The sequence below is a fragment of the Siniperca chuatsi genome, linkage group LG12 (assembly GCF_020085105.1).
Source record: "Siniperca chuatsi isolate FFG_IHB_CAS linkage group LG12, ASM2008510v1, whole genome shotgun sequence".
NCBI classification, from domain to species: domain Eukaryota; kingdom Metazoa; phylum Chordata; class Actinopteri; order Centrarchiformes; family Sinipercidae; genus Siniperca; species Siniperca chuatsi.
This window is the reverse complement of record NC_058053.1, coordinates 9,704,888-9,726,027: the sequence shown is the minus strand read 5'-3', so window position 1 is coordinate 9,726,027 and position 21,140 is coordinate 9,704,888. Positions and strand designations below refer to the sequence as shown.

The window sequence follows — 21,140 nt, the reverse complement described above, 5'->3', positions numbered from 1 at the left end:
ATGTTTATTTTACTTTATTTCTGCCCCTTTGAGATTCTGACCTGTTCTTTCATGCAATAAATACTAATACTAATACAAGTCTTGTTGATTTGAACTGAATGTAACGACTTGGACTAGCAACAGAATGATTATTTTAATCCTCTCGGGTTCGGGTTTATTACCATGTTACCATCATAATTCTCTAGAGTAGAACAACTGTGATGACATGTCCAGAGTCAGACAATATAAAAACCCCTAACTCCTCCCATTACCTACACTTATGTGTCTATAGATCTAACCAAGAGCAAAATGTAGAACACACTTTAAGATTATTGACCCCTAGTTCAGTGAGTATAGTGACTGCAGGTATGACCAGTACTATATTACATTATGTTCCAATGCTTATACTGAAGTTTGTTAATTTTATCATAAAACTGCTTAAATTTTCCTCACAGATGCTGCAGACTCTGTCAAACCAGATTAATGATTTCTCAAGACAGGAATGAGAATTTGTCCAACAACAAAGACACAAATACTGAATTATTTGTTGCTGATTTATTGTGAGTGGAATGGAAAACAGTACAGTTTCCTTTTACTTTAACCTCACCATGTTTGTGAACATTGGACACTACCGCTATCCAGCCTTTGTTTTTTGCCTCTTGCTCTACAGCTTTATTGTCTCTGCTAATCTTGTCATAATACTGGTGATATCTCGAGAAAGAACACTACATGAGCCCATGTATATGTTTATTGCTTTGTTATCTGTGAACGCTTTGTATGGGTCTTCTGGTTTCTTCCCCAGATTCCTCATGGACCTTCTGTCTGATTCTCATTTGATCTCACGTCCAGCTTGTTTCACTCAGATCTATATTATTTACACATATGCTTCATATGAAGTGACCATTCTGAGCATTATGGCATATGATAGATATGTTGCTGTTTGTCATCCTTTACACTATCACAGAAAGATGACCTCTAAAACTGTTTTAAAGTTGGCAGCATTGGCTTGGAGTTTTCCAGCCTTTGGTCTCATGGCATTAATTTTTTTGTCTGCCAGGCTTCCTTTATGTGATAATGAGATACAAAAAGTGTTCTGTGCCAACTGGAATGTTGTAAAATTATCATGTGTTAACACTTATGTCAACAACATTTATGGTTTGCTTTTGACCATAACTACAGTTTTCTTTCCCTTTTTTTATGTCCTGTATACCTATTTGCAAATTGTAGTTGTTTGCTGGAAAAGCTCAGCAGAATTCAAAGGGAAAGTATTACAGAGCTGTCTGCCACATATTGTTTCATTTGTGATTTATTCCATTACGGGATTTTGTGATATTGCCTTGAGCCGGTATAATCTTGAAGAGATAAATCCATTTGTGGCTGTAATTCTGTCACTAGAGTTTGTTATTATTCCTCCAGTTCTGAACCCTCTCATGTATGGCCTTAAATTACCAGAAATTAGAAGACACATTTTAAGGATGTTAAAATAGCATAAAATAATGTCTTAAAAAAGATCAGTTAGAACCACACCACAGCATATTGTATAGCACAGACTATGGGAACACATTAATCTACAGAGGCTATGAACTGTGTGTCAGTGCAAATAAAAAGCATTTGACATTTTAATTGACTCTCACAAGAAAGCTTAAGGAGAATGGAGACCAGACTAACAAGACAAACTGAACATGCTATTTCACATTTTTGTAACATAAAAATGTTACCAGTCCTTAGCCAGTGTAAACATGTTTGGTTATGCTTCAATAAGAAATAAATAAAGCTCTTAAAGAAAAAAAAGTAAATACCAGTGTACCTATCCACCCCACCACCAACAACATATTACTTTGAAGTGCCACCACTTTTTCTAGGGGTCAATCTATGACTTATTTTCCAAGCACATAACACATATTGGTATTTTATTTTAAGTGGCCTCATTTTCACCACAAAATTTCAGGAACTCAGGCTATGTGTGAATGATCAAGTGTTGGACATAATAGTTTTGATTTATTTTGAAAACAATACAAGATCATGTCTTCTAATATAGCATACATTTTTATGGTAAGATCTTCCTGACATTTGTTTCAATCTGTACATACATTACACTGTAATACACTGTATTAAGAATTATTTAGGTTATGTGCTCTGTTTGAAATAAAATGCAATTTAGTTTTCATAAATTGGCACAATCAATCATATGCACTGTGGTTTTCCAGTTCAAACACTGCAAACTGGCCTAACTGGAGAAACATTTCCAATTGTGTAGCTGGAGAGACAACTATGACCAAGTGTCACAGAAATCCATTTACTCAAATTTGCCCTTTAGTCTGTTAAGGGTGAAGTTTAGAAAATGCCTTAAAACACTCAGAAGTCTTGGGCTACTTTGGCTGTTTTTGAACACTTTTGATTTTGTTTACCATGCCAATGTTTGCTATCTTTTGTCCCAGCACAATATCACCTATATGACCTTACAGTTATTTTTTCACTTTGACATACTATATCAATCATGTTGGACCCAAAAACACACAAAACACATAACGAGAGGGTCTGAAAAGTCACCAAATCTAGTGAAGATGGCAACACTGGCGCCTGCACACTATGACCGGCAGAGGATGTTATCCAATTGCTGTTTCTAAACGCTGTTGCAAACAGTGTTTGTGAATGCCGCTCTATGCCCCTGTGTCTGAACCATAGACTGTATGAAAGAAGTGGACGTAGCCACCGTGACGTCACCCATTGGTTTGTGGACTACCGTTTTGAAGCCTCGAGTTTGGCATTTTGGCATCTTGGCTTTTTGGAACCGGAAGTGACCGTATTTGGACGAGAGGGTGGAGCGAGCTAGCTTGGTTAGCAAGGTGCATCCATAATTCATGTTAACTGTGATATTAATTGGGATGGTAATTTTGGCTAGCGAAGAACAGGTTTAAAACAAAATGTACTTAACGGAAAAAAATAACAGCCGACTTCTTAGAGTATCTTTTAGTACAATCGAACGCTGAACAAGACATTTTTAGACGACCAGATTGTTACAATTAACTTTCATGAACTGAAAACACACTGTGAAAGGGTCCAAGTTCTTAGACGAAATGGGACCATCATTTACAAAATGCTGTATTGAAGAAGACTTGAAACTAGCGATTGAGACCATAAACTCATTAGGAAAATGTTTACTGAGTTATTAAAATCAAATGAGAAGTAGGGGCATTTTCTCAGACTTCTATACAATCAGACTTCTTTTTGCAACCAGTGGAGTCGCCCCCTGCTGGCCATTAGAAAGAATGCAGGTTTAAGACACTTCGCATTGGCTTCACTTTTCAGGCCTGGAGGTTGCCGCTCGGTCTGAACCTGAACGGCGTCCTGTATGGCGACTACAACGCCAGTGTGCATCAAATGTAAGGAATATTATTTTGTTTTTAAAATCAACTCTTTTTTACCAACATTATTAAATACAAAAGTTCAAACAGGCATCTGTAGAACATAACATTTGTTCATTACAATACAACTGAGAACATAAGTGCCACGAATACTGATATAGGCCTACTGAATATCTTGTAATCAATTTAATTCTGCTGGCAAAATATTATTTACACAAATGTAGATCTCCTGTTTTTGAAGCATTTTAAAATGAATTGGCCGTCTTAAAATCCTTGAGACATGTTAATATTAAGAATTCATCAAAACTACTTGACTCCCTAGAATTGTATTTTAAGCAATCCCTTGTCTCACACTTTTATAAGACACATCATCCTTTTTTAATAATTTATCTTTATTATTTTACTTCCTAATTTAAATTATTTGCTTTTATCAGTATTCGTGGCAGTCGTGTTCTCAGTTGTATTGTAATGAACTAATTTCACTTTCTACAGATGCCTGTATGAACTTTGGTATTCAATAAAGTGGGGTAAAAGTTGATTTTAAAAAAACAACAAAAACCCCAACTTTATTTCCTTACATTTCACCGGCGGAAACATGCACACTGGCGTTGTAGTTGCCATACAGGACACTGTTCAGACACACAGTTAAAATTTTAATCAGGGCCAGTAGAAATTTTGTTGGGCCAGTAGATTCTTGCTTGACTGGGCTGGTGGCAAAAAACTTTATTGTTGAACCCTGATTTAGTTAAACAGCAACATTTCAGGTAGCAGCAACCCAAAACAAAAGGGTTTACCTCAGTATGTCTACTCAGTGGTCCAAGCACACATGGATTAACTGGAATAATATTGAAGGGAAAGGGAGAATTAGGTAACTTTTGTGGGAAACAGGTAATTTACTGCATTTTGAATAGCCTGCAATAGATGGAATGGATGAAATAAACTCATAATCATACCATTTCGCATTAGGTATGAATACCTTGCTTATGCTATATACTTGACTAAAGATTAAGTGGACAAAGTTAATTTGGTGAAAAGATCATTTGAATCTGTAAAGAATTGCCAGGCCACCTAGAGTGTTATTCCACTGGGCCTTTGTTTGTCTTGGTGGCAATGAAGTCAGCCAATCTCTGATTTCCAAAGTATTCTTACTTTTTCTAACCCCACCATAAAATATACAGACTCCTCTAACACACTCACAATCAGGGACCTGGACAGCAACGTGTTGAAAACATTCTTTAACGTGGCAAGTATAAAATATCTTGAAACTAAAAGAATAGTGATAACAAGCTTTCATATGTTTTATTGAACGTTTTGGTCATACTTCATACTCATTGCTTAAAAAATAAGCTGTAAGTAATTACATATTCAGTGTCTTCCACTTCACAGCTCAGGATCTCAATATCAGAGGAGATGATTTCCAGATTTCCAGAAACAATACTGAAAGATATTATTACAAGAAGGGTTTAAGGATTTTTCACAAGGAATCTCTGTTTCAACCGGAGTGTGTGAAATGGAGAATGACACTATAATGTTTCAATTTAACCTCACCATGTATGTGAACATAGGGTCTTACCACTATCCAGCGTTTGTACTGTGCTTCCTGCTGTTTGCCATTATTGTCTCTGCTAATCTTGTTATAATACTAGTAATATCACGGGAGAGAACACTTCATGAGCCCATGTATATTTTCATTGCATTTTTGTCTGTCAACTCTCTGTATGGTTCTTCTGGTTTCTTCCCCAGATTCCTTATGGACCTTCTGTCTGATTCTCATTTAATCTCACGTCCAGCTTGTTTCACTCAGATCTATATTATTTACACATATGCTTCCTATGAAATGACCATTCTCAGCATTATGGCATATGACAGATATGTTGCTGTATGTGATCCTTTACACTATCACAGCAAGGTAACCCCTAAGAGAGTCTGTAGGTTGGCAGCCTTTGCTTGGATCTGTCCGGCCTTTTCCATTGCATTGTGTCTTTATTTGGCCGTCAGGCTTCCTCTGTGTGGCAACAAGATCCTAAAAGTATACTGTGCCATCTGGAATATTGCTAAACTGTCATGTGTCACCACTGTTATCAACAATATTGTTGGCTTGCTTGTAACCACAATTACAATAATTCTGCCCCTGATCTATGTCTTGTATACCTACTTTCGAATTATGCTTGTGTGCAGGAGAAGCTCATCCGAGTTCAAGAGCAAAGTGTTCCAAACCTGCTTACCGCATACTATTTCATTTGTCAGTTATTCCATCACTGTATTTTGTGATATTGCCTTAAGTCGTTTTAATGTTGAAAAGCTAAACCCATTTTTTGCTGTAATTTTATCATTGGAGTTTGTAATGATACCTCCACTTCTGAACCCTCTTTTGTACGGTTTGAAGTTACCAGAAATAAGAAGACACATTTTCAAGACCTTACCATGTTTAAAAACTCGTTCTTAAACTCTCACTGAAATAATTACTTTAAAAAATCCCAACATTCTGTACTAAATATATTCATATTATGTTGTCTGTGAAAGATTGTCTTTTAAAGCAAGGAGAAGGCCTGTCTGCGGCTGTGTGACTAAGGTCTCAAAATAAAAGTTAACCTAGAACTAAACTGCATTGCCCCCGTGTGCAGTGTGTCAAAAAAAAAAGTTCAATCAAAGTGAGTAGAGCATCATAACTGTGGCATCTATGGCACATTCTACACTGAAATAGATGGGAAACTTGGTAATATTAAATTTGACCTCGTAACTCTAATCTTATCTTCCCTGTATAAGCTATATATTCATGCACTAGTGTGCATTGCTCCTCCTAATAATAAAAATGAATTAAAACAAATTTAGTCATATTATTTTGAGAAAATGCTGACAAGTAAACGGACACTAAGAAGTACAATCATAACTCCCATTTAACTCTGTTGGCAACATTATTTCTCTCAACCATCCAATTGTTGTATCTACTATTTTGTGACTAGTGCTGCATTCATGCAATGTCTGCAGAAAGAGAAAACCTCTCATTGTTCTGACTAGTGAGCGTTCATGCATCATTCCATGATTGTTACTTCCATTGCTAGCCTTAGTCACACCATGTCAGTAGTCTAAACTAGCTGACATACTTGTAGCAGTTAAGTGAAATCAGACACAAACAAACTATGTATAGCTCATTTTTAATGAGCTGAATTGACTGAATTAGTCACAGACTTCAATGAACCACACACGGAAGTAGTCGATATACAGCAGAGTTATTATAGTTTGTATTTTTCATTAGTTTATATTTTTATAATATTTTTTAATTTTTGTTTTCAATTCAGTTTAGTTTCAGTTAGTTTCCAGAGTGGGTTTGCTCGTTTCAGTTTAGTTTTTATTGTTTAAAAATGTTTAGTTTTAGTTTAGTTTTTATTAGTTTCAGTATTAGTTTTTTTAAAAATTATAATACGGGGGGTATTTGTCAGGGGCAAGATTTAAGAAGTTCAGAATAAGTGTTACAATACAAACACAACATTTTGTGAAGGCGATTGACTCACAGTCATGTGGACATCCAGGTTTCAATAAACATATGCACCAATGCAGGAGGCATGCTTGTTATGGTGACAAATTTGACCAAATTGACAAAGACTAAAACTATAGACATTTCCTGTATATCTAGTTTCAGTTAGTTTTTATTTTTTTAAAGTCTAGTTTCTATTTTTATTTCAGTTAACTAAAATGTTTTTTCACATCTAGTTTTAGTTTTTAGTTTAGTTTTAGTTAACTATAATAAATAGGCCAGTAAATATAATCAGCCAGTTGCCCAATTGGGTCAGTGCTTGAAAAAGTTTAAAACAAAAAACATTTAAAGTTGTCATATTATGCTCATTTTCAGATTCATAATTTTATTTTGGTGTTGTACCACAAGGGTAAAATCATGTAAACCTACATGGTTTAATTTTTAAAAAACACTATATTACTTCCCAAACTGCACATTGCTGCAGCACCTCTTTTCACCCTGTGTCTTGAACGCTCCATTTTAGCTACCGAGTGAGGCATCTCACTTCCTGATGAGCAAGGTAGTGTGATCCAAAAAAAAGCCGCTTCAGCCGGTAACTATAGTTTCGGTTCAGCCGAGTCTGATACTGAAACATAGGCAGAACAACAGAATAGTAAGTTATTAATGTGTAACAAATTTATCTTTCATACGTAACATTTTAACTGTGCACTGCCTCTACATCACAGTAACAACTTTATTGACTGCCTGGAGGGTATCTAACGTTATTTTAATTTCATATTTAGGTGTACTTGTGGAAACTGCTCAATTTGTGCATTATGACGCATGTTACATAGTTATGTAGATACATTACGAGGACAGGAAAAGAGACACTGTTGGCAGAAGAGCCGCAGCATGCATGGTAATGAATTACAATATATTTTAATATATTTCTCGCCTTTTCCCTGATGGTCTGAATAAGTCACTGAATTTGTTGCTAGTCGCTTTTTAGAAATAAAGTCGCTAAGAGGGTCTGAAAAGTCACTAAATCTAGTGAAGTTGGCAACACTGGCGCCTGCACACTATGACCGGCAGAGGTGTTATCCAATTGCCGTTTCTAAACGCTGTTGCAAACAGTGTTTGGGATTTTGGCATCTTGTTTTTTTGGAACCGGAAGTGACCGTATTTGGACGAGAGGGTGGAGCGAGCTAGCTTGGTTAGCAAGGTGCATCCATAATTCATGTTAACTGTGATATTAATTGGGATGGTAATTTTGGCTAGCGAAGAACAGGTTTAAAACAAAATGTACTTAACGGAAAAAAATAACAGCCGACTTCTTAGAGTATCTTTTAGTACAATCGAACGCTGAACAAGACATTTTTAGACGACCAGATTGTTACAATTAACATTCATGAACTGAAAACACACTGTGAAAGGGTCCAAGTTCTTAGACGAAATGGGACCATCATTTACAAAATGCTGTATTGAAGAAGACTTGAAACTAGCGATTGAGACCATAAACTCATTAGGAAAATGTTTACTGAGTTATTAAAATCAAATGAGAAGTAGGGGCATTTTCTCAGACTTCTATACAATCAGACTTCTTTTTGCAACCAGTGGAGTCGCCCCTGCTGGCCATTAGAAAGAATGCAGGTTTAAGACACTTCGCATTGGCTTCACTTTTCAGGCCTGGAGGTTGCCGCTCGGTCTGAACCTGAACGGCGTCCCTGTATGGCGACTACAACGCCAGTGTGCATCAAATGTAAGGAATATTATTTTGTTTTTAAAATCAACTCTTTTTACCAACATTATTAAATACAAAAGTTCAAACAGGCATCTGTAGAACATAACATTTGTTCATTACAATACAACTGAGAACATAAGTGCCACGAATACTGATATAGGCCTACTGAATATCTTGTAATCAATTTAATTCTGCTGGCAAAATATTATTTACACAAATGTAGATCTCCTGTTTTTGAAGCATTTTAAAATGAATTGGCCGTCTTAAAATCCTTGAGATGTTAATATTAAGAATTCATCAAAACTACTTGACTCCCTAGAATTGTATTTTAAGCAATCCCTTGTCTCACACTTTTATAAGACACATCATCCTTTTTTAATAATTTATCTTTATTATTTTACTTCCTAATTTAAATTATTTGCTTTTATCAGTATTCGTGGCAGTCGTGTTCTCAGTTGTATTGTAATGAACTAATTTCACTTTCTACAGATGCCTGTATGAACTTTGGTATTCAATAAAGTGGGGTAAAAGTTGATTTTAAAAAAACAACAAAACCCCAACTTTATTTCCTTACATTTCACCGGCGGAAACATGCACACTGGCGTTGTAGTTGCCATACAGGACACTGTTCAGACACACAGTTAAAATTTTAATCAGGGCCAGTAGAAATTTTGTTGGGCCAGTAGATTCTTGCTTGACTGGGCTGGTGGCAAAAACTTTATTGTTGAACCCTGATTTAGTTAAACAGCAACATTTCAGGTAGCAGCAACCCAAAACAAAAGGGTTTACCTCAGTATGTCTACTCAGTGGTCCAAGCACACATGGATTAACTGGAATAATATTGAAGGGAAAGGAGAATTAGGTAACTTTTGTGGGAAACAGGTAATTTACTGCATTTTGAATAGCCTGCAATAGATGGAATGGATGAAATAAACTCATAATCATACCATTTCGCATTAGGTATGAATACCTTGCTTATGCTATATACTTGACTAAAGATTAAGTGGACAAAGTTAATTTGGTGAAAAGATCATTTGAATCTGTAAAGAATTGCCAGGCCACCTAGAGTGTTATTCCACTGGGCCTTTGTTTGTCTTGGTGGCAATGAAGTCAGCCAATCTCTGATTTCCAAAGTATTCTTACTTTTTCTAACCCCACCATAAAATATACAGACTCCTCTAACACACTCACAATCAGGGACCTGGACAGCAACGTGTTGAAAACATTCTTTAACGTGGCAAGTATAAAATATCTTGAAACTAAAAGAATAGTGATAACAAGCTTTCATATGTTTTATTGAACGTTTTGGTCATACTTCATACTCATTGCTTAAAAAATAAGCTGTAAGTAATTACATATTCAGTGTCTTCCACTTCACAGCTCAGGATCTCAATATCAGAGGAGATGATTTCCAGATTTCCAGAAACAATACTGAAAGATATTATTACAAGAAGGGTTTAAGGATTTTTCACAAGGAATCTCTGTTTCAACCGGAGTGTGTGAAATGGAGAATGACACTATAATGTTTCAATTTAACCTCACCATGTATGTGAACATAGGGTCTTACCGCTATCCAGCGTTTGTACTGTGCTTCCTGCTGTTTGCCATTATTGTCTCTGCTAATCTTGTTATAATACTAGTAATATCACGGGAGAGAACACTTCATGAGCCCATGTATATTTTCATTGCATTTTTGTCTGTCAACTCTCTGTATGGTTCTTCTGGTTTCTTCCCCAGATTCCTTATGGACCTTCTGTCTGATTCTCATTTAATCTCACGTCCAGCTTGTTTCACTCAGATCTATATTATTTACACATATGCTTTCCATGAAATGACCATTCTCAGCATTATGGCATATGACAGATATGTTGCTGTATGTGATCCTTTACACTATCACAGCAAGGTAACCCCTAAGAGAGTCTGTAGGTTGGCAGCCTTTGCTTGGATCTTTCCGACCTTTTCCATTGCATTGTGTCTTTATTTGGCCGTCAGGCTTCCTCTGTGTGGCAACAAGATCCTAAAAGTATACTGTGCCATCTGGAATATTGCTAAACTGTCATGTGTCACCACTGTTATCAACAATATTGTTGGCTTGCTTGTAACCACAATTACAATAATTCTGCCCCTGATCTATGTCTTGTATACCTACTTTCGAATTATGCTTGTGTGCAGGAGAAGCTCATCCGAGTTCAAGAGCAAAGTGTTCCAAACCTGCTTACCGCATACTATTTCATTTGTCAGTTATTCCATCACTGTATTTTGTGATATTGCCTTAAGTCGTTTTAATGTTGAAAAGCTAAACCCATTTTTTGCTGTAATTTTATCATTGGAGTTTGTAATGATACCTCCACTTCTGAACCCTCTTTTGTACGGTTTGAAGTTACCAGAAATAAGAAGACACATTTTCAAGACCTTACCATGTTTAAAAACTCGTTCTTAAACTCTCACTGAAATAATTACTTTAAAAAATCCCAACATTCTGTACTAAATATATTCATATTATGTTGTCTGTGAAAGATTGTCTTTTAAAGCAAGGAGAAGGCCTGTCTGCGGCTGTGTGACTAAGGTCTCAAAATAAAAGTTAACCTAGAACTAAACTGCATTGCCCCGTGTGCAGTGTGTCAAAAAAAAAGTTCAATCAAAGTGAGTAGAGCATCATAACTGTGGCATCTATGGCACATTCTACACTGAAATAGATGGGAAACTTGGTAATATTAAATTTGACCTCGTAACTCTAATCTTATCTTCCCTGTATAAGCTATATATTCATGCACTAGTGTGCATTGCTCCTCCTAATAATAAAAATGAATTAAAACAAATTTAGTCATATTATTTTGAGAAAATGCTGACAAGTAAACGGACACTAAGAAGTACAATCATAACTCCCATTTAACTCTGTTGGCAACATTATTTCTCTCAACCATCCAATTGTTGTATCTACTATTTTGTGACTAGTGCTGCATTCATGCAATGTCTGCAGAAAGAGAAAACCTCTCATTGTTCTGACTAGTGAGCGTTCATGCATCATTCCATGATTGTTACTTCCATTGCTAGCCTTAGTCACACCATGTCAGTAGTCTAAACTAGCTGACATACTTGTAGCAGTTAAGTGAAATCAGACACAAACAAACTATGTATAGCTCATTTTTAATGAGCTGAATTGATTGAAATAGGGTCCTTATTGCATTATTGTGACTGCGAGTGATAATGGCTTTGCTGCCATTTTGCCAATGGTTTGCTCACACTTTACTTCTGTAGTTATTTTCACCAAATGTAACTGTCAAACTTTATAATGTCTTCAACTCAGAATAACAGCAGGGAGGCAAATGTTTTTTTCCACTTGGCTGTTTTTTTAGTCTGAACGAAACCAGAAACATAAAAGCAAGCGCTAACTTGCAGCACAAGCGATGCATCCATAGACTGTATAAAACATGGACATGGTCTCCGTGACATCACCCATAGGTTTCTGAAGAGCCATCGAGAAGCTCAGTGTGGTGGCTCCGGCCAACCCCATCTTGGCAGTGGCTGACTCCGCCTTACTCCCAGCTAATCCAAAGGTGGGCAAAGAGGTGGAGCGTGGCTGGAGATAGCAGACAGCTAGGGACTAGCTACCTAGCGGCTAGCCACCTGTGACAGCACCTACCTGTCACTCAAAGCAGCCATGCCCTTCATTTTGCATAACTTCAAGTCTTAATATAATTTTAACGGGTGAGTTATATTATTAAAAATTCACCCCGTGTACAGCTGTCATGAAGGGGGAAATTAGCTATAGAGACCAAAACCATTTTTTGTACCAGGCTCTAAACATGTTTATTTCTGCTGTAAATTTGGACATTTTAACATGGGGGTCTATGGGGATTGACTAGCTTTTGGCGCCAGCCTCAAGTGGACATTCGAGGAACTGCATTGGCACTTCCGCGTTGATTTAATTTTTCAGCCCTAGAGATTGCTGCTTGGTTGCATCCGAACCAAGGAACATCTATAGCAAACTACATTATTTTGTGGGGTTACAGGTTATTAAAAAATAAAATAAAAACTTCAGGGTTGGTCCATTAGTAGTGTAGCCCTCTCTCTCTCTTTCCGTGCGCGTACTGTGGTCTCCAGCACCGCCGCTGTTACTCTGCGCTGTGTTGTGAATGATCGTGGACGGTGGTAGAGGAAGGGGACGCGGACACAGAGGGGTTCGGGATTGTGGCTTGACCGTTTATTCCACTGCTCGACATCTATAGCGTTGATAACACGAACTGAGGTTAAATTTTAAACTATCAAAGTACATTTCAAATGCACATGTAACTCAATAGCAAGCACTCACTGCTTATATTATAATAGATAGCTTTGCATTAGCCACCACACATTAATCACATTTAAACGAAAGAATAAAACATTTTAACTCTCCGTATTACTCTGCATTTAGGTCTTTAACAGTTTAAAACACAAAATATCTGAATAAAATGAACTTTAGTGTGATAACAACGAAGATATTTTTCATTGCAACTTCCACTATCGTTAACATGGCTTACCTATAGCGTTGATAACACGAACTGAGGAAAAGTATCAACACTACGGTACATCAAGAGGTTCAAACCATGCTAAAGGCACTTGAATCTGCCTTAACACAACAGCGGTATAGCGACATCTTGTGGACAACACAATACACTGCCTTACATCCACCCCTTCTTTAATTGATGGCGTCCCAGCCATCTGATTGACCCAAAACTCAAGTGTGGTCTAATCTATGACACTCAATACAATGAATGGGTTGTGAGTGAATGTATTGCACATGATGTGTGTAATTAGTGTGGGAGTGGGTAGCTAACTGTTATCAGGGTGCATGCAGTATGGCTCCCTGTTGCTCCTTTCACTTCTGACTTTTAACCACAACTTCCTCCCTCTTTCTATCTTTTGGTGGTCACTCTCTAGTTCCACAGCTTGGGACTCGAGTGAGAGTTCAGTTGGGGGACGCTGGCTCCTTCTCGGGTTTCTTCTCGGAGGGTTGGGCCCTTGAGTGGGGTTGGCACCACTACCAGTCACAAGCACTGTCTCTTCGCTACTCGTTTCATCTGTCTGCATGTCAGCCTCCTCTGTGTTTATTTGCTCCTCCTCTTTATCTGTTTTTCCGATCTGTGTACTGTCCAGCATCTCCTCTGTCACTCCTTGTTCTCTCTTCGGCTTCCGATTCAATGCCTGCCTCACATATCTCAGCGTCTGACTCGCCCCCTTCTTCCATCACTCCTTTGTCCCGCTCCACTGGGAGGAACATACACTGCGTCAAAAGGTTTCTATGAACCACTCTCTCTGCTCCTCCATCTTCTGGTCGCACCACGTACACAGGCAAACCTGGTTGTTTCTTCACCACAACATATGGTCGTGCCTCCCATCGATCTCCTAACTTCTGCCTCCCCTCCACATGACAGACCTTGACTAAGACTCTATCCCCTGGACTAAAGTCTTCACTCTTAGCTGTTTTTTCATAGTATTTTTTCTGCTGTCCTTTCGCCAGCTGAGATGTCTGATTAGCCAGGGCATAGGCCTGCGACAGGGAGTCGTATAGGGTCTGGACATACTCGCTGTATTTACATGGCTGGTTCGTTGAAGGGGACCCGAAGATGAGGTCCACTGGGAGCCTGGGATGTCTACCAAACATAAGGTAGTATGGGCTATATCCAGTGGAGTCATGTCGTGAGCAGTTATATGCGTGTGTCATGGCATCCACATGCTCATGCCACCGGGGCTTCTGGTGCAGCTCTAGAGTTCCCAGCATGTTCATCAGGGTACGGTTAAATCTTTCAGTGGTCCCGTTGCCCTGGGGGTGGTAGGGCGTGGTGTGGGTCTTAATGATGCCAGCACACTTGCATAGCTCCCTCACAATTGCGCTTTCAAAGTTGCGCCCTTGATCTGCGTGCAATTTTGCAGGGAAACCAAAACGGCAGAAGAAATTCCTCCACAAGACCCTGGCCACTGTGCCTGCCTTTTGGTCCCTGGTGGGGTAGGCCTGTGCATAGCGAGAAAAGTGATCTGTAACAATGAGCACATTCTCCATACCCCCTTTAGACTTCTCCAGCATCAGGAAGTCCACACAGGCAGCATCTCTCACACTGTTCGCACCAAACCTTGATCTCCTGAAACATTCTTGGCCAGTAAAATCTTTCTCTTATCATCTGTAGTGTCCTCTCAAATCCCAGATGCCCTGAGTCATTGTGAAGGGCTGTTTTGACGGTTTCACGCCGCCTCTCTGGCAGTATTAGTTGCTCCACCACCCCTTTATGGCAATCTCTGACACTGCGATACAGGATCCCTTTTTTTACAACTAACCTCCTCCACTCTTTTAAGAGGAGACCCCCAGTGGCACCCACTTTCATCCTCTCACTGTGGCTTGGTTTGTGGTTCCTGCTCTTAAAGTGGAGGATGGGACCGATAACTCGGTCTTCCTTCTGTCCCGCTCGAAGCTCCTGTGTGGTCATAGCAGGTAATGCCTCCATCCCCACATCCACATACACCTCACTGGGCTCCAGCAGCAGACAGCTTTCGGGCTCCACTGTGACAGCTGTGTCCTCGCCTAAGACCTCCTCAGGCTCCTGGGTGGTTTGTGCCTCCTTATATCTCGGTCCACCAGTCCTCACCTGCTGCGGACATGATTGCAGGGTCTCCGCCACCTCCTGATTGGACATACGTGAGAGGGCGTCAGCGGAGTTATCTTGTCCCCTCCGATATTGGATGTCAAAGTCAAATATGGACAGATGAGAAACCCATCGCTGACCAGTGGCGTCGAGTTTGGATGAGGTCATTACATATTTCAGAGGATTATTGTCCGTCAGAACAGAGAACTTGCGCCCGTAGAGGTGGTCATGGAACTTATCTGTCACGGCCCACTTGAGAGCGAGGAACTCAAGCTTGTGCACCGGATACCTTGTCTCAGGTGGACTCAGGCCTCTGCTCGCATACGCAATGACTCTTTCCACCCCATCCTGTACTTGTACTAGCACAGTGCCAAGTCCCATTCCTGAGGCATCAGTCTGCAGCAGAAAGGGCTGACTGTAGTCCGGATAGCCAAGTACTGGTGCACTTATCAGCTTTTCTTTTAAAGACTGAAAGGCCTCCTCACAGTCTGCAGTCCACAGAAATGCCTGGTCAGGGTCTGGGCTTTTCTTTATCCCTCTTTTCTTCTTTCTAGGGTCGCCGGAGGTAAGGCGGTACAATGGGGCAGCCAAGTTGGAGTAGCCCTTAACATACCTCCTATAGTAACCTGCAAAACCTAAAAACCGCAGCACTTCCACACGATTAGTAGGCCTCACCCAGTCCTTGACCTTGCTGATCTTCTCTGGGTCTGTCCTGATGCCCTCTGCTGACACCAAGTGGCCCAAGTACTGCACTTCCTTCCTCACAAGCTGGCACTTAGAGGGCTTCAGTTTTAACCCATGCTCCCGAAGTCTATCAAAAGCCAGCTGGAGCCTCTCTAGATGTTCCTGAAAGGACTTAGAGAAAATGATAATATCATCAAGGTAAATAAGGAGATGGGTGAAATTTAAGTCCCCAAAACAGGAGGTCATCAGCCTTTGGAAGGTGGAGGGTGCATTTTGCAGCCCAAAGGGCATTCTATTGGCCTCAAATAGCCCCATGGGAGTGCTGAATGCTGTCTTGTGCTTATCATGTTCCACAACCTCTAGCTGCCAGTATCCCGATGTAAGGTCAAGGGTGGAGAAGTACTTTGCTTGCCCCAAAGCCTCTAGAGCCTCCTCTATCCTTGGCAGGGGAAATGCATCTCGGGTGCTGCAGGAGTTGAGCTTCCGGTAGTCGATACACAATCGAAGGGATCCATCCTTCTTGGTCACAACCACCACAGGGGATGCATACGGACTTTTACTGGGGCGGATAACTCCTGCTGTCTCCATCTCCATCAATAACCGCCTCACATCTTGCCATTGGGAGGGGGGTATCTTGCGGTATGGCAGTCGGAAGGGCCTCGGGTCAACCAGGGGAATCTCATGCTGTACAGTTGTGGTGTGACCATAGTCGTTGGGATGCTGGGAGAACACATCTGCATTCTTGTCCAACAGATCCTTAAGTAGAACACGTTGGTCTTCACTTTCCACCGCTGCTTCACTTAGGTCAACCCCGCAGATAGGCACTACTTGGTCCAGACTGAGACATGCCCCTCTGTTCCCGTCTTCACCATGCTTTCTATCAGGGAACTCCACCACCTTGTCCACTAGGACTGCGCTGGTCAGATTTGTGTGTCGTTTGATTGTAATGACTCGCTGGGAAAGATTCATCACTCTAACTGGAGCACAACCTCTTTTCACATTTGCAAGCACTTTGGCCACCAGGATATCCTGGGGGAGCTGCACAGAAGGATGGCCTTCTATCAAGGCCGTATAAGTCTTCCTTTGAGGTCCAGCTTTAATCCTACACCTTAAATCCATCTCTTTCCCACCCGGGATGCGTATTGTACGACCGGTGTAAACAGCAGGTCCCACAACATCATGCATTACACTTTGCTCGGCGCTCTCCATCTTCAGTAAAGCTGCGTACCACTCTGGATGCTTCTCTTTGACCTGGCGCAGGAACTGTGGGCCATAGGCTTCTTGAAGGTGAGTTCGGGAGGCTCGAATGACATTGGTTCCCACCAGCAGAGGGACTGAAGAGCGATAGTCGGAATCAGGAACAACGAAGGTAGGTACAGCCTTAAGGTCTTTCCCCAGCACTTTCAGATCAATGTGCAAGACACCATGGTAGGGCACGGCCTGACCTGCTGCACCCTCTATTGGTATTTTAGAAGACTGTAGCTTCTGCTTCTGTAGAGCTGGGTGGCTCTGCCAGTAGTTGTATGTAATACTGGTGATCTGTGAGCCGGAGTCAATGAGGGCCTTACAAGCCTTGCCATTGACTTCTACTTCCCCTTCGTTCCTGGGTCCCACTAGGGGTGTTTCCCCTTCTTTAGTGTGATTCCTCTTTGCAGGTGGTTGGGGGCCTTGCTGTGTACCCATGAATGCCCCAGCTGCCATGGGTACTAAGCGTTTAAATGTTGAGCAGGGTGCATGTGCCTGTCAGCTGGAGTCTTAGGCTGCTGGGCTTCAGCTGGGCTCGGATCCGGAAGTACTGCTCGGCACACTCTGGCAGTGTGGCCTGGCTCTCCACAACGGTAACAGGTAAAGCTTGGACTCTGGCTTGCTTTTCCCTTTGCTGGCTGGAAAGCTAATGGGGAGGCAAGGGGTGGGGAGGTCATTCTCATCTCCAGTTGTGACAGCTTAGCCATTTGTTCTTCCTGAACGAGAGCTAACTTCTTAACCATTTCTGTCAACTCTGATAATTCAGATGTGTGCTTTGACCTTTCTGCTTTGGTGTTTCCACCCCCTCCTGATGTTAACTGCACCTGAGTATATGTTTTCTTTGCTGTACTCAGCACCTGGAACTTTTTACTTTCTCTAGCTAAATTTCAGAGCTCTGCCTGCAGCTCTCGGAAGCTCAAGAGCCTGGGTGCCATTGGTGCAATTCTGGTGTACACCTCCTCGTCAGAGAGGCCTCTCATGAACTGCCGGGTTAGTTTGCTATCTCGATCTAGGAAGGGCCTACCTCCTCTTTGCTTCTCCTCTACCGTTCGCAGCTTTGCCTCCAGTGCTATAGCATAAGAACAGGCGGACTCCCCCGCTTTCTGGCTCCGCTCATAGAAGTCAGCCAAAGGGTCTAGGGAGCCTCGTGCATCACTGTATTCGGCCCTCAGTTCCTCCAATGCTTTCTCAGGGGTCTGATCATGGGGAGGTAGGTTAAGGATAAGATTTCGAGCTTCACCCCCCAGGTGCCGCACAACAGTGGAGAAACGAAGGTGCATTGGGAGCTCTATTGCTTCCAAGAGGTATTGCATGTCACGAATCCAGTCTTCCACCAGTATCTTACAGTCTGGATTTCCCGTGAAGACTTGAACATTTTTTACCTGATGAGTTTGCATGAAACCTCCATAGGCTGCCATGGGAAGGCTTTGGTCGGTGGCCGCTCGACCTGGAGGACCGAACTGCGTCACATGTGGGTGGGCCGACTGGCTGACAGATGCAGGGGGAGGGGCAACTGGGGAGCGAGCATCCGTATGCATGTTGAGGTGGGAAGCTGGAATTGGTGTCCGTTGAGGAGACAGACCAGGAGGAGCAACAGCAGCGGCCTGGTCTAATGCTACCTGAGGGCTGTGCAGAGTTGTGTTGGGAACACATGCATTAGCAAATGGAGGCGATGGGGTGGCTCCACTATAGCCTGGAACTTGAGCAGTGCTAAATGTGGTTTCGGGGAAATGCATTTGATAGGCCTGCTCAGCAGCTACATGCTTAACTGTAGTATTTGCCCCTGGCAGGCTCTGAAAACTTGGCGCGGGCACAGAAGGGGGATTCAAATAACTGGAATATACCTGGGGGCTGGGCCTAATAGGCTGGGCTGGATACGGTGCTGCAACTGGGTTGTGTTTGAGCGACTGCTGCGCAGCTGGCATCTCAACTAAAACATGATGTGTAGAACTCTGCCAAGGTGTAGCTTCTGAGGGCCCATGTGTATTGCGTTTGCGAACAGACGCATCAGCTGACTTATCTATCTGGCCACCTGGTCTTGCGTCTGGGCTGTCATCAAAGCAGAGTGGAGGTACCTGCCCTGAGGCCCCAGAGCCTGGTAGCCTTGGTGCATGGACTGGCGTCACATACTGGTCAGCATAGGGTGAGTTCATAAGGGCTGGAGGGTCATTTGTGTATTGCTCTGCGGGCGGTGGGAGACTGGATGCACCGTTGGGGGGGCACTGCATGTTTTGAGGGGAGTTCGTATAGGTCTGCAACATAGAATCCAAATGTGTGTTTACTATGTGTGAGCGGGTTTAATGGCAGTGCAATTAGATTGGATGTGGTTGTTGAATCTAAGTCAAATAATACAATCTTGTAGAAATAAAAATGTTCTAAAGCAAGCTGAATATTTCAGTTAGATCGGCACAATGAAGAATGACTTATAAAAACTTATAAAGACTCATACACTGAAATGGCTCATCAGTTTAAACTCAAATATCCATCTTTGAGTCTCACTAAATATCAAGCAAATGCACAGTCAGATAAATGTAACAAATCTCAATAGATAAAAATAATCTCTCTTATCATAAAACCATCAAATATGTTTTACATCACAGCAAATTACTCAAATTGAAACGGCAAAAAAGTTCAGATTCCCAGCAGACTGTAAAGGATATAGCGATGATGGTTATCTGTTTCCCCAAAATCACCAGTTCAGTCTAGTATTTCAGTTTGTTCATTAAATATCAATTAAACCACTGGCTGTAGAATTCTCTTCGGTCCATCAGTGCCACATCCGGGTCATGACACCAAAGATGTAGCCCTCTCTCTCTTTTTCCGTGCGCGTACTGTGGTCTCCAGCACCGCCGCTGTTACTCTGCGCTGTGTTGTGAATGATCGTGGACGGTGGTAGAGGAAGGGGACGCGGACACAGAGGGGTTCGGGATTGTGGCTTGACCGTTTATTCCACCGCTCGACATCTATAGCGTTGATAACACGAACTGAGGTTAAATTTTAAACTATCAAAGTACATTTCAAATGCACATGTAACTCAATAGCAAGCACTCACTGCTTATATTATAATAGATAGCTTTGCATTAGCCACCACACATTAATCACATTTAAACGAAAGAATAAAACATTTTAACTCTCCGTATTACTCTGCATTTAGGTCTTTAACAGTTTAAAACACAAAATATCTGAATAAAATGAACTTTAGTGTGATAACAACGAAGATATTTTTCATTGCAACTTCCACTATCGTTAACATGGCTTACCTATAGCGTTGATAACACGAACTGAGGAAAAGTATCAACACTACGGTACATCAAGAGGTTCAAACCATGCTAAAGGCACTTGAATCTGCCTTAACACAAAAGCGGTATAGCGACATCTTGTGGACAACACAATACACTGCCTTACAGTAGTATCACAGTTAATGGCTAGATTAGCGGTTCTGTCCTGCTCTTCATTGGAATTGGGGAGCACTTAGGCAGCCCCAGCCAAACCCAAGATAGTGTTAAATTTGCCAAAACACATTGGTTACACCTTAAATCCTTCTTCCATATATATACATATATATACATATATATATATATACATATATATATATATATATATATATATATATATATATACATATATATATATATATATATATATATATATATATATATATATATATATATATATATATATATATATATATATATATATATATATATATATATATATATATATATATATATATATATATATACATATATATATATATATATATATATACATATATATATATATATATATATATATATATATACATACATATATATATATATATACATACATATATATATATATATATATATATATATATATACATATATATATATATATATATATATATATATATATATATATATATATATATATATATATATATATATATATATATATATATATATATATATATATATATATATATATATATATATATATATATATATATATATATATATATATATATATATATATATATATATATATATATATATATATATATATATATATAT

General features: G+C 40.2%; 3 protein-coding genes across 3 annotated transcripts; all 3 read left to right on the top strand.

Moving 5' to 3' along the window:
• Positions 1 to 338: 338 nt before the first annotated feature.
• On the top strand, positions 339 to 2,096 carry LOC122886068 (olfactory receptor 51E1-like). The gene has a single exon (XM_044217938.1). It carries the CDS (start codon positions 549 to 551, stop codon positions 1,464 to 1,466), a length of 918 nt encoding a protein of 305 aa, XP_044073873.1. The 5' UTR covers positions 339 to 548; the 3' UTR covers positions 1,467 to 2,096.
• Positions 2,097 to 4,374: 2,278 nt separating this feature from the next.
• Positions 4,375 to 5,947, top strand: LOC122885585 (putative gustatory receptor clone PTE03). The gene has a single exon (XM_044216855.1). It carries the CDS (start codon positions 4,855 to 4,857, stop codon positions 5,788 to 5,790), a length of 936 nt encoding a protein of 311 aa, XP_044072790.1. The 5' UTR covers positions 4,375 to 4,854; the 3' UTR covers positions 5,791 to 5,947.
• A 3,614-nt stretch (positions 5,948 to 9,561) lies between these two features.
• LOC122885594 (olfactory receptor 10J4-like) lies at positions 9,562 to 11,136 on the top strand. Its single transcript, XM_044216870.1, has one exon. The coding sequence runs from the start codon at positions 10,044 to 10,046 to the stop codon at positions 10,977 to 10,979; it is 936 nt and encodes a 311-aa protein (XP_044072805.1). The 5' UTR covers positions 9,562 to 10,043; the 3' UTR covers positions 10,980 to 11,136.
• The last annotated feature ends 10,004 nt before the right edge of the window (positions 11,137 to 21,140 follow it).

What these genes read in the sequence shown, in the direction of transcription:
- LOC122885585 (XM_044216855.1), top strand. Translation starts at nt 4,855, where the DNA reads ATGGAGAATGACACTATAATGTTTCAATTTAACCTCACCATGTATGTG.
- LOC122885594 (XM_044216870.1), top strand. Translation starts at nt 10,044, where the DNA reads ATGGAGAATGACACTATAATGTTTCAATTTAACCTCACCATGTATGTG.
- LOC122886068 (XM_044217938.1), top strand. Translation starts at nt 549, where the DNA reads ATGGAAAACAGTACAGTTTCCTTTTACTTTAACCTCACCATGTTTGTG.